This window comes from Hyalella azteca, unplaced genomic scaffold (assembly GCF_000764305.2).
Source record: "Hyalella azteca isolate HAZT.00-mixed unplaced genomic scaffold, Hazt_2.0.2 contig2133, whole genome shotgun sequence".
In the NCBI taxonomy this organism is placed as follows: domain Eukaryota; kingdom Metazoa; phylum Arthropoda; class Malacostraca; order Amphipoda; family Hyalellidae; genus Hyalella; species Hyalella azteca.
The window spans coordinates 100,302-111,177 of NW_025932419.1; the positions used below are offsets into that span (position 1 = coordinate 100,302).

Consider the following 10,876-nt stretch of genomic DNA (forward strand, 5'->3'; position numbering starts at 1 on the left):
TGGGTTCATGAATAATCAACACGACTTTAATGATTATGAAGGCTTCAGATTCAGGTTGCCTGTTAATTCACACGTTTTTATTGCCGATTTATGGCTAAAGTTAGACATTAGAAATTATTCAAATTTACTAAAACGAATTACCACACATTTTTATTTTTTGGAAAAATATTTTCTTCCTGATGTAACAAAATAAATAAACTCACGTTCATGAATTTTAATAGTTTAATCTCTTGCAGTTTAAATATTTTAATATTGTGTAATATTAAATATTTATTATTAAATATTTTAATATTTAAACTGCAATTTTAATAGTTTAATCTCTTGTTTTCGTTTGGAACTGCAAAAACTTGGTTCACAATAATCCTTTCTTTCGCATTTTTTCGAACATTTATTTATTCGTGGAGATGTTTCGTACTAATTTCCATTTTTATACTTAATTTATATCTTGAGCATAATGTAACGCTCAAACCATGAAATAATTAATTAATCAAGCCAACTCATATAAATTATTATTATTATTTCGACACTGATGAAGGAAATTTTCGAACTCGTTTATAAATTATTTATAACAAAGAATTCGTATTCTATTACATGTACCTTAAATGTGATTTTTGCGCATTGATTTTTACTACGCATATCCGAAATATAACAAAACTTGGATGAGCAATGAAAATAATGTATTACATTTGTGGACTCAATGCAATGAAAAAATTGCAATACATTTGTGGTTTGATTGTAAATTTCTTCATTTTGAGATAAAAAAATAATTTCCAAACACTGAATCTTTTGAGCATTCAATTACTCGTACGAAATTTATCCAAGTACATGCATTCATATCTCGTTCAGTTGCGTTGCAGAAAAAGATCATTATAAGTTTTTTACCTTGCCATTACGAGCTATTTAACCTTGCCTTTAGAAGCTATTTTACTTTGCCATTACGAGCTATTTTATCTTGCCATTACGAGCTATTTTACTTCGCCATTGCTAGCTATTTTACCTTGCCATTACGAGCTATTTTACCCTGCCACTACGAGCTATTTTACAATGCCATTACGAGCAATTTTACAATGCCATTGTTAGCTATTTTACCTTGCCATTACTAGCTATTTTACCCTGTCATTGCTAGCTAGTTTATCTTGCCATTACGAGCTATTTTACATTGCCATTGCGAGTTATTTTACCTTGTCATTACGAGCTTTTTTACCTTGCCTCACGAGCTTCGCCATTTGCTCGGCTATCAAAACAAACTGAGCTGAAAACTTTTCTCGCTGAACCACTCAGCAGCTTGAAAGTTTTTATGATACCAATTCAGCCACAAAATTGCCCACAGATTTTTCTGGCTTGCAGAAGCTCAGGGCCAAAATGTTCTGAGCCGCAGCAACTGTGCAAAAATAGAGCCAGATTACGAAGTTTTTAGCGCATCGGAATTGTTTGGCCTGGGATAAATGTCAGCAGGTGTACTTTTGTAATCGAACTTATGTCATCAGATGTACATCTGTAAAATATCAGATGGTGTACTTTTGTAATCGAATAAGTATCAGCAGATGTATATATGTAATCGAGCATGTGTCAGCAGGTGTACATTTGTAATCGATCATGTGTCAGCAATTGTAAATTTGTAATCGAACATATGTCAGTAGGTGTACATTTATTATCGAACATGTGTTAGCAGGTGTGTACATTTTGATTATTCGTATATACATAATAATAATCGTGTACTGACTTCTACACTTTTCCTTCAAGTTATTATGTAACATCGATAGAGTTTAACAGATTTGTGTGGACTGACTCGGCAGTAGGCCCATTTGTTACAGTTCCGAGCACCAAAATGGGAGCACTGACTCTTGAGTTGTGTGTTCTATAACAGCTTCATGCTATAGTTCCGGTCAAAATATGCGAGGTTGCCTGGCGATTGAGACTGGAGCAGTGAGTTGTCGGTTCGAGACCGAAGGCAGCTTTAAATAAAAATTTTGTGATGTCGTTAATCAGTGACAGACCCAATTCAGCCCATTCAACGCTAACATCGTAATTACTATTACAGTGACGTATGAGCGCTGTGTCGATGTACCCAGATGACGTAAGCGAGTTATGGGTGTAATGTGCATATTATGAGTGTCAACCTCTACCTACATAATCTAAAATTCCGGTCACGGCACTAATGGGTAAGGGCAAAGCGAACGGAAATGAAAAAGGGGGCGTGTCGTCAGTGAATCTTCGGCGAGGACTCGCCAAAGTGATCTCTTATGTGACCGGCGTACCATCACTGGCGTACCGTCACCGGCGTACCGTCACCGGCGTACCGGCGTATCATGAACCTTGGCCAAGACAGTTCCAGTAATGTCAGGGCAATGAACTTTGATGCGCAAGAGATATGACAGTAAAATAGTTTTTTATGATTCGAAATAGAAGCGCTCTCAATGTTGAAATTATTTGCATGCATTTGTTCATTTGAATTGATGTGATCAATAGATGTTAGACGAAAGGTGTATTACTGAGGTGCTTTTCCATGATAATCGAATAATAAACCAATTATAATTAGAAACTTTGAGTTATATTGGTAACTTAATATTGTTAAATACTAGCACTATGTCATAATTAGTAAGTTTGCATCCAGATAAATTAAGCCCTCAAATAATTAAAGAAAACGTGGCAGTGGGACAAATGCGCTACATTATAGAAATTCACGGTATCTGCCGAGGGTCCTTACATACGAGATGATCATAAGTAACGTACAATATCGCAAGAAGCGCATATATGTATTTCATTATACGTGAGAATAATGTAACACAAATACAGCCTTAAGGATAACTTTGCTAATATGAACCAAGTGATTACAGACAAAAACAGACACCAATTAAGGCACAGATTTCAACAATATTACAACATATTTACCTTATACATAAATAGCGAATACTATTTCCAGACCTTCATATGTAAAGTGACCTTCTAATACAATTTAATTAAGTAGTTTGTAAGTTATAACGTGCCTCATAACTGAAGGGAAAAATTTCAAAAGAATAACTTTCGGGCAATGATTGTTTAGAGCGGAAAATAGACCTGCCTTTTTCCCGGAAGCTGCATAATTTTAAGCTAGAATCCATTTACGGTACTTGATTATTTTACTTATTACTAGCTCAATTTTATTTACTATGAGTTGAATTTTACTTATTATGAGTTGAATTTTACTTACCGTATTACTTGATAAATTTTACTGCTTTCTTTTTAAATTTTATGTATCACTTTTTGCATTTTACTTATTGCAAGTTAAATTTTATTTATTACTTGTTAAATTTTAATTAGTACTATTTATATTTCATACAAAACCACTTATATTTTACTTTTCTCTAGCTCTAGTTTATTTCTTTGTAATTCAATTCCATTATTTATTAGTTCGATTTTACGATAACAAATCAGCACTCGCCTCTTTGAGGGAATACAATCGGTATCTGAGAATCTGAACAACACAAAGGAAACAGCAAGTTTTTCGGCTGCCAGCCCAAGTTAAATTTTTTATTTTGAGGCACGGAGTTTGGAAAAATTTGTAATAAATGATTATGTCAAGAAGAAAAAATGTTGAAGTAATGACTGCATATGTATTGTTACCTTCTAATGCAATGTAGGTAAATAGATTGGATATTGAAGTGTATAATAATAATTATAATTACACTAATATTATAAATAATAATAGTAATAGTGCTAATAATATTGAAAATTATATATTACTGATATATTATTGTTATACGATTATAATATTAACTATATATATATCCTATATACACTCTCAATAATAAAATAATGATTATAATAAATGCCAAGCCGTAGAACTCCAGTGATAAACTCTTATCCTAAATAAATTAAATGAAGTTCTTTATTATTAATAAAAATAACGATAAAATAAATGCCAAGCCAATGAACCCCAGTGATAAACTCTAATCCTAAATAAATTAAATGAAGTTCATTACTATTAATAGTAATAATGATAATAATAAATGTCAGGCCGATGAACCCCAGTGATAAACTCTAATACTAAATAAATAAAATGAAGTTTTTAATCTCTCTACGAAGCAATGAAAAGTTCCTGGGCAACAATGAGTTTCGTAATTTCGGTTCAGCAAGCCTCACTCGCCTCTAAACGCTGTAAACGCGTTGAGAAAGTTTCACGATTCACTGGAATTTATGCCTGGCAGCAATACTGCGCATGCGCAGTGAAAACACTGCTCGGCAAGAAGTCCATAACATTGCCTGATATAAGTTCCGTTGCCTGATAACATCAATATTAAAATTAGGAGGTGCAAAAGCATACTACTCTATTCTAAAATTCTAATTTATATAGGATACTAGTAGAGGACCTATTATAGGGGTTCAAATGTAGTGCAGTGCAAGTAGAGAACCCATTATAGGGGTTCACTAGTAGTGTACGAAAAGTAGAGGACCCATTATAGGGGTTCACTAATAGTGTACCAAAAGTAGAGAACACATTATAAGGGTTCACAAGTAGTGTACTACAATAAATGAACCCGTTATAGGGGTTCACAAATATTGTCCCACAAGTAGTGAACATGTTATAAGGGTTCACGAGTAGCGTAATTCCAGTAGTGAACCCGTTATCCTTCTGCTTATCTTGATTTGAGGCTATTTTCTTACGCAAAAATATTAGATCAAGAATTACTGTCGCTTAGTGTAGAAACTAAGAAGTATCTACTGATTATATTGACTGATTATATTGACTAGTATCTACTGGCTATATTGACTAGTATCAACTATATATATTGACTAGTATCTACTAACTATATTGACTAGTATCTACTGACTATATTGACTAGTATTTACTGACTATATTGACTAGTATTTACCTAATATATTGACTATTATCTACTGACAATATTTACTAGTAACTACACTAAGTTATTTTGATTTCAAACCAGTGTATTTTTTTCAAATCAAATTTTAGCTATTCAAATTGCCAAGCAATTATTCATGTCGCTTAATCGAACTACGTATCCCATGGGAACCCGGACAAGTGGCTACACTCAGAGAAATGTGGAAACTTTGTTCATATAGAAATTAATTTTTTACCCATTTTTGAGTAATCTTGACCCAGTATGACCCGGAAAGACCCAGTATGACCTATTGCTACGTGTAGAAAATGTTACTATTTGTACACAGTACAATACAACCCTTTGCTCAGTGTGGACAGGTCAGCTTTGAATACAAGTAGTCCTTTTGAACTGCCATCAAGTGACATGTCATCATCCAGTGACGTCTTTGGGGTCGATCATCTACCAGGGAACGTTATAAGGGTTGGCCTGACACACCGGCAGCAAGTCAAGAGTGGGTATGTCATCATGGAGTTGCAGGTTGTCACCGTAGATGAAGACATTTGATTCACTGCCGCCGTTAATGAGGATGCTGACGTTAGAAAGCAAATTCGTCGCATTCAATGGAATCTGCCCGTTGACCATCGGTTGGCCATTCACCTTTTGCATATCGACGTAGAAAGACGAGTTGCCAGTACAGGTTGATGCAGGACTGGGTGTTTCCCCCAAGCAAAGCTCCAGCATGATGGGCATTTGTTCTTGGAACCTCACGGTCGCCATTCGGAAACCAGTCACTTTTTCACATGCAGCTTTCGTAGCGTTGAAGCCCACGACGCTCGTGTTGAGTCGTCGGTACACCAGGTTGTCCTGTCCTAGGTGGTCCTGAGAATCTGAAGGATAAAGATCACGTTACGGAGAATTTTTGTTCTGCGAACTAAAGCATGTAGGCTTCAGAATACATTATGTTCCCACTTCGTTGAATCTCCGAGCCCCAATGCTTAATAGTTTCATGCAAATAAAATTTATACCTACGATTAGACTGATCCCTCAGCGAAAAACTTGGAGAAAGCCTCCACCAAAATGCAGGCTAAGGAAATTTATTAGAGAAGACAATAATTTGAAAAAAAGCGTTGTCTATAAGATAGATTACATACATCATCAGTTTGCTTGGCTCACGATGTATTTCCCAAAGTACTACTATATTTTTAATTTTGTCAATCCAGATAGGTTTCCGTACAACTCATTTGAGACGTACGGGCACAACGTAATTTTTCAACTGCTGGCCTGTAGTATGAGGTGAGATCAACTTTTGCGGTTTAATTAGACTTCGCACCTCAGTGGATATAGCAGAGCAAGTTACGTAATGAGTTAGACCACCGGTTAAATATAACTTTTCACGACGGTAATAGAAAAATTCAAGTACAGGTTGGGACCAGTTGACGCACTTGCTTTAGCACTGCTGATAAAATACGAGTATATATTGAGTTTTGCTCAGGGTGAGCCCGGGGGTGTTGACGATATCATATATCAGCGAAGGTTGCAGACAGAATTGCGTTTAGGATAGGGGACACCTTATCAAGTCAGATGTACTAGATGATAAGTTGCTTTCATCGTGGTGCCATATTATGCAAATTTAGTAGACAGAATCAAAGGCCGCGCTCGCGTAGCGAGTGGTTCTCCCATCAAGTGTTCCTGTATTTCACTTGCCTAGAATTTTTCTGTGTTTCTTCTTGACTATCTTGATTATTGTCATGAGTTGTGTCATTAGGAGAGTGATCAGTGTCGAGTGAATGCACGAATGTGACAATGCTGTAGCACAACTTGTTAGCAATCAATTTAAAGATGTGTTGAATTTTATCTAGAGTGAGAGGCTCGTTCTGCCGCCAGTGTCGGAGTGCCTTCTTGGTGTATTTATCTGAAGTCGAAGACTGATTCATGTAAAATGTCATTGTATTGTTCTAAATATCGTAGTGCCTGCAAATGACGAGAGCTCGTGTTGTTTGTTTAAATAAACAATGTGTGATGGAAGTTTGCTCGAGAAGCGGTCGGTAAACAAATTTGAGTGAAATCGTTTCCGCGCCAAAAGACAGGCGACCCACGCCTGAGTTTCAAAACCGACAACCGTCTAACCTTGTGTGATTGGTCGTTGGTGTCTGGCTCCTTGAGAATGGCGCGCCTGCCAAATGTTCTAGAAAGCCCGTGAATGTATGCCTGAATAGGAAACCGATTCGAGCGAATGTTTTAACCGTGGCTGCCCTAAAATTAGAATTCATGTGGAAAATGCTTTGTAATTGCTAGTTGCTAGATGATCATTTAATCATCGCAAAATGATTTAGCTTCTTCTTTAAGCTAATGCGTGTCAAGTGTGCTTTGGTTGTATGGGAATATCGTCAATTTGGGAATGAATGAGATTGTCCGAAAATCTGCCGTGTTGTAAGGTGAAATGGTCTATAGTTCCAGTCTAAATACTGTATTCCATATTCGCCGTTATCGTATTCCTATTAGTAAAAGCTATTCGTTGGAAAAGCATTGAAGAATTGAAGTCCACGTTCGTCTTTCTAGAGCCTCAAAGACCGTAAGTTAAAGAACCTGCGAATTTACCCTGTGTCATGTTAATTACCGTGGTCAGCCATTTTGGAAACTAGGCCAGTAGCTTAGCAGTAGTTAATTACCATTAGCCGTCGGCCTGTATGCAAAAGGTGCCAGTAGCCTAGTACTCTAGCTGTAGCCTGCCTCTGTCACATCCTCAAAAGGTCACCTTGTTATTGCTAATATTGAATAATTAAATCTGTCGGAATCATTTGTGGTCGGCTAGATGTAACCTCTCGACCATTCATTATTGCCCGTTCCATTCTATGTGCCTTATAATGATGCTATAAGCTATGAAATCAGTTAGGGTCATGAGGCAGACTGATGAGATCAATTAGATTTGGTAGAGTACGATTGACCTCGTGTCTTGAATGTTGCACTCGCTTGAAATTAGGCAGCTCCCTTCTGGAACAGTGTTCATAAATCTAATTGTCATTCTATGATCTCGGTTTCTTGCATGTTCACACTCTTATCGAAACCTGTACGTGCAGGTTTCGACACCGAAATATAAGGAAACAAGGATCAAGTCTCGCGCTTCATTCTTCCTTTTAAATTTAGTGTCACCAAGCTCCCGAACTAAGTCAACTTACTTTAGGAGCGGAACATAGGGCGGCGCCAGGTGGTGTAGACAATGCTTTATCTCGGCAGATGTAGTAGACAGATTCGCGTTCAGTTTGGGCCAGATGGTGTAGATGATGCCTTACCTCTGTCAGGACGTTACCATCAGTGACGTTATTTAACTTTTGTTACGTCATCTTATGACGTCATCCAGTGGACCTATATAAGCTCCTCAAGCGCACCACCGCGTCAGTTGTAGTAGAGAGACCTCCCTCGCATCCACGCTCGTTCCTACTCACCGACCCTCGAGAGACTCACTCCCGAGCGTATCGTATATCTTATCCTCATCGATGCTGTAACACTTTGTGCCTACTGTATAATTATATCTAATAAGTAGATTATACTTCGAACCATTCATTTAAAAACCTGCTATAGCGTTAGACAATAAGAACTGGGGTCCTCAGATAGAATTATATATAAATAATAATTGATCAGTTCACCAAATAACTATATTAGTTCGGCATCCAGAAAATTGGCGAACGGACACCTCAGCGGATATACGTAGTAGACAGAGTCACGTTCAGGGCGGGGCCGGGTGATGTAGATGATGCCTTACCTCGGCGGGTGTAGACAGAGTTGTGTTCAGGGTGGGGCCAGGTGGCCATACACCTTTTGCATATCGACGTAGCAATACGTAGCCAGGACCTAATCAGAATGACCCAATGACCTGAGTAAAATTGTGAAAAAACCTAACCTGGCTGGACCTAACCTTAGTAGAAAGGTGTCACGTAATATAAAGAAGGGTTTTATACACACCTAACCCTAACTCTAACCCTAACCTAACGAGGTTGGCGTTTTTTAGAATGTCCAGTAGTGTAGTTCTTTATTTTCGTGTCCAGTTTTTAAGTACAAACTAATTGTAAGGTACATAACCGGACTCGATTTTGTCCGGATTTCTAACCCATGTCCGGTAGTGTTACCAATCCTGTCCGGCTATTGTTCGAAACTCGTTTATACGTATAATTCGAAACGTCGCTATCTATTAAAATGTCATTCGGAAACCTGCTTTTCGATCTCCCGGCTCCAGCTAGAAATTTGGTTCGACTCATTGAAAAGACGAACAAGAAGATTGTAAATAAAAAGCATGCTCTGGTCTTCAATCAAACTTGCATATATATATATATATATATAGCCTTACCTCGGCGGAGGTAGTAGACAGAGTCGCGTTCAGGGCGGAACCAGGAGGTGCTGTAGATGCTGACGTCAGTTACCGAGCACTCGAATCGATCGTAGCCAAGGGAACGAACACTGAAGGCCTGACAGCCTGAGGCCAGGCACAAATGTCGACATTCGCCTGGGTCAGGAGAATAATGTACATGATATGAATATGAGGAATGTTATTCGGAATCGTCAACTCTTTAGGCGGTATGAACCAATCAACAATATAATTATCTATCTCGAGAATGCATTCTGATTTTTTAGTAGGATACAAATTCTAAATATAAATGGAGCACATTAAAATTTCATCAGTATTCTATAAAATACTGGATAGGATTGATATGAAAGGGATATGCCACACAGTATCTGCGATATAATTTTGATTTATTCCTAGCTTATTAAAGTTTGATTTATGAACTTTTGAGCATCTGTTTTATTTTGATCTATATATAAGGTAGATGCGTTTGACTTAAAAATTTTTATGAAATAATTTTAAGTTTAATATTGTGCTCGGCAAATAATCCAAGCAACGAAAAGAAAATTTGTACGAATTTTTAACGCGTATCTCCAAGAAACTTTTTAGTGAAAGGAAAATTATCTGTAAACGAGTAATAAACGTAAATAAAATATATAAATGCAAATATTCATAGATTTACGAACAGATATTGAAATAAAATCTCAATATGATTCATATGTAAAATATCGCAATAAGAATACCAACGATTTTTGTATACAAGTTTAAATGCAGATGAAAAACAATATTATACATGAATTATCATGCTATATTTTCCCATTAATTAGATTTTCATAATTTTATAGCATAATTCCACGTTAAACGACCACTGATGCACACTAACCACCAAAATTGTTATCAAATATTAATATTTGCTTATAAATTAGTAAATATAAATTTAATTCATAAAACGCAAAACTTTTTTTTCGTGTTTTGAAATTTGAGTCTTTTATAGTTTTGGTGTTCAAAGAAAATATGGTTGCGATCGGGGCTTTCTTTAATGAAAATAAATTTCCATTATACATATTAATTGGATTTAGGGTGACATAATTCGTTATAAAGGGATCTGGGATGGTGGATACTAGGTGACGGCATCCTGGATGACTGGTTTCGGCATAACTGGATTTCAAAATTGCAGGGATTATCGATCTCGAGCAACGACTAACATGACGGTATTAATCTGATATAATTCCCACCCTTTTTCTTAACACTCACTAGTGTGTAGCACCTCCACTACGTCGAATGCAAGGTTCGGGTCCACCATCCAGAAACGGACGACCAGAAAGTCGTTGTAATTTACGACGCGCGCCGTAGAAACTGTCGGGATGTAGACAGTGGCGTCGTGGCAGCCGATCAGGCACAGCACAAGCAGCCAAAGGGGCAGGACTCGCGGAGCAGCCATACTTGTTATTTTCTTTCACTTAGCAATCTTCTGCCCAGTCGTTGTATAATTTTCGAATGGTATTTTCATCAGTCGTTTGATGATATTCAGACCAATCAACTTATAACCTGAAATCCAGTCATTTTATAATCTTCATTTATTGCGCGCGATTATCTAAACTCCAGTCATTACAATATCTTCAGCCCAATCTTTTATTGGTTAATAATGCAGAGTTTTTTAGATTATGAATTCATAATATAGGTAGTTAATTTTTGTGAATATATCATTCTAGTGAACAGC

General features: G+C 36.8%; 1 protein-coding gene across 1 annotated transcript; it reads right to left on the minus strand.

The window, feature by feature from the left end:
• Positions 1 to 4,873: 4,873 nt before the first annotated feature.
• Positions 4,874 to 10,597, minus strand: LOC108681993. Its single transcript, XM_018171081.2, has 3 exons — positions 10,411 to 10,597; positions 9,163 to 9,318; positions 4,874 to 5,707 (listed from the first exon to the last, which is right to left on the minus strand). Exons 1-3 carry the CDS (start codon positions 10,595 to 10,597, stop codon positions 5,280 to 5,282), a joined length of 771 nt encoding a protein of 256 aa, XP_018026570.1. The 3' UTR covers positions 4,874 to 5,279.
• Positions 10,598 to 10,876: the final 279 nt, after the last annotated feature.

Excerpts from the sequence above, each read along its gene's own strand:
- LOC108681993 (XM_018171081.2), bottom strand. The coding sequence starts at position 10,597 with ATGGCTGCTCCGCGAGTCCTGCCCCTTTGGCTGCTTGTGCTGTGCCTG. Across the intron at positions 9,319-10,410 it reads AGTGGAGGTGCTACACACTA|GCGAATGTCGACATTTGTGC; the intron begins GTGAGTGTTAAG and ends CTCCTGACCCAG. Across the intron at positions 5,708-9,162 it reads TGTCTACTACCTCCGCCGAG|ATTCTCAGGACCACCTAGGA; the intron begins GTAAGGCTATAT and ends TTTATCCTTCAG.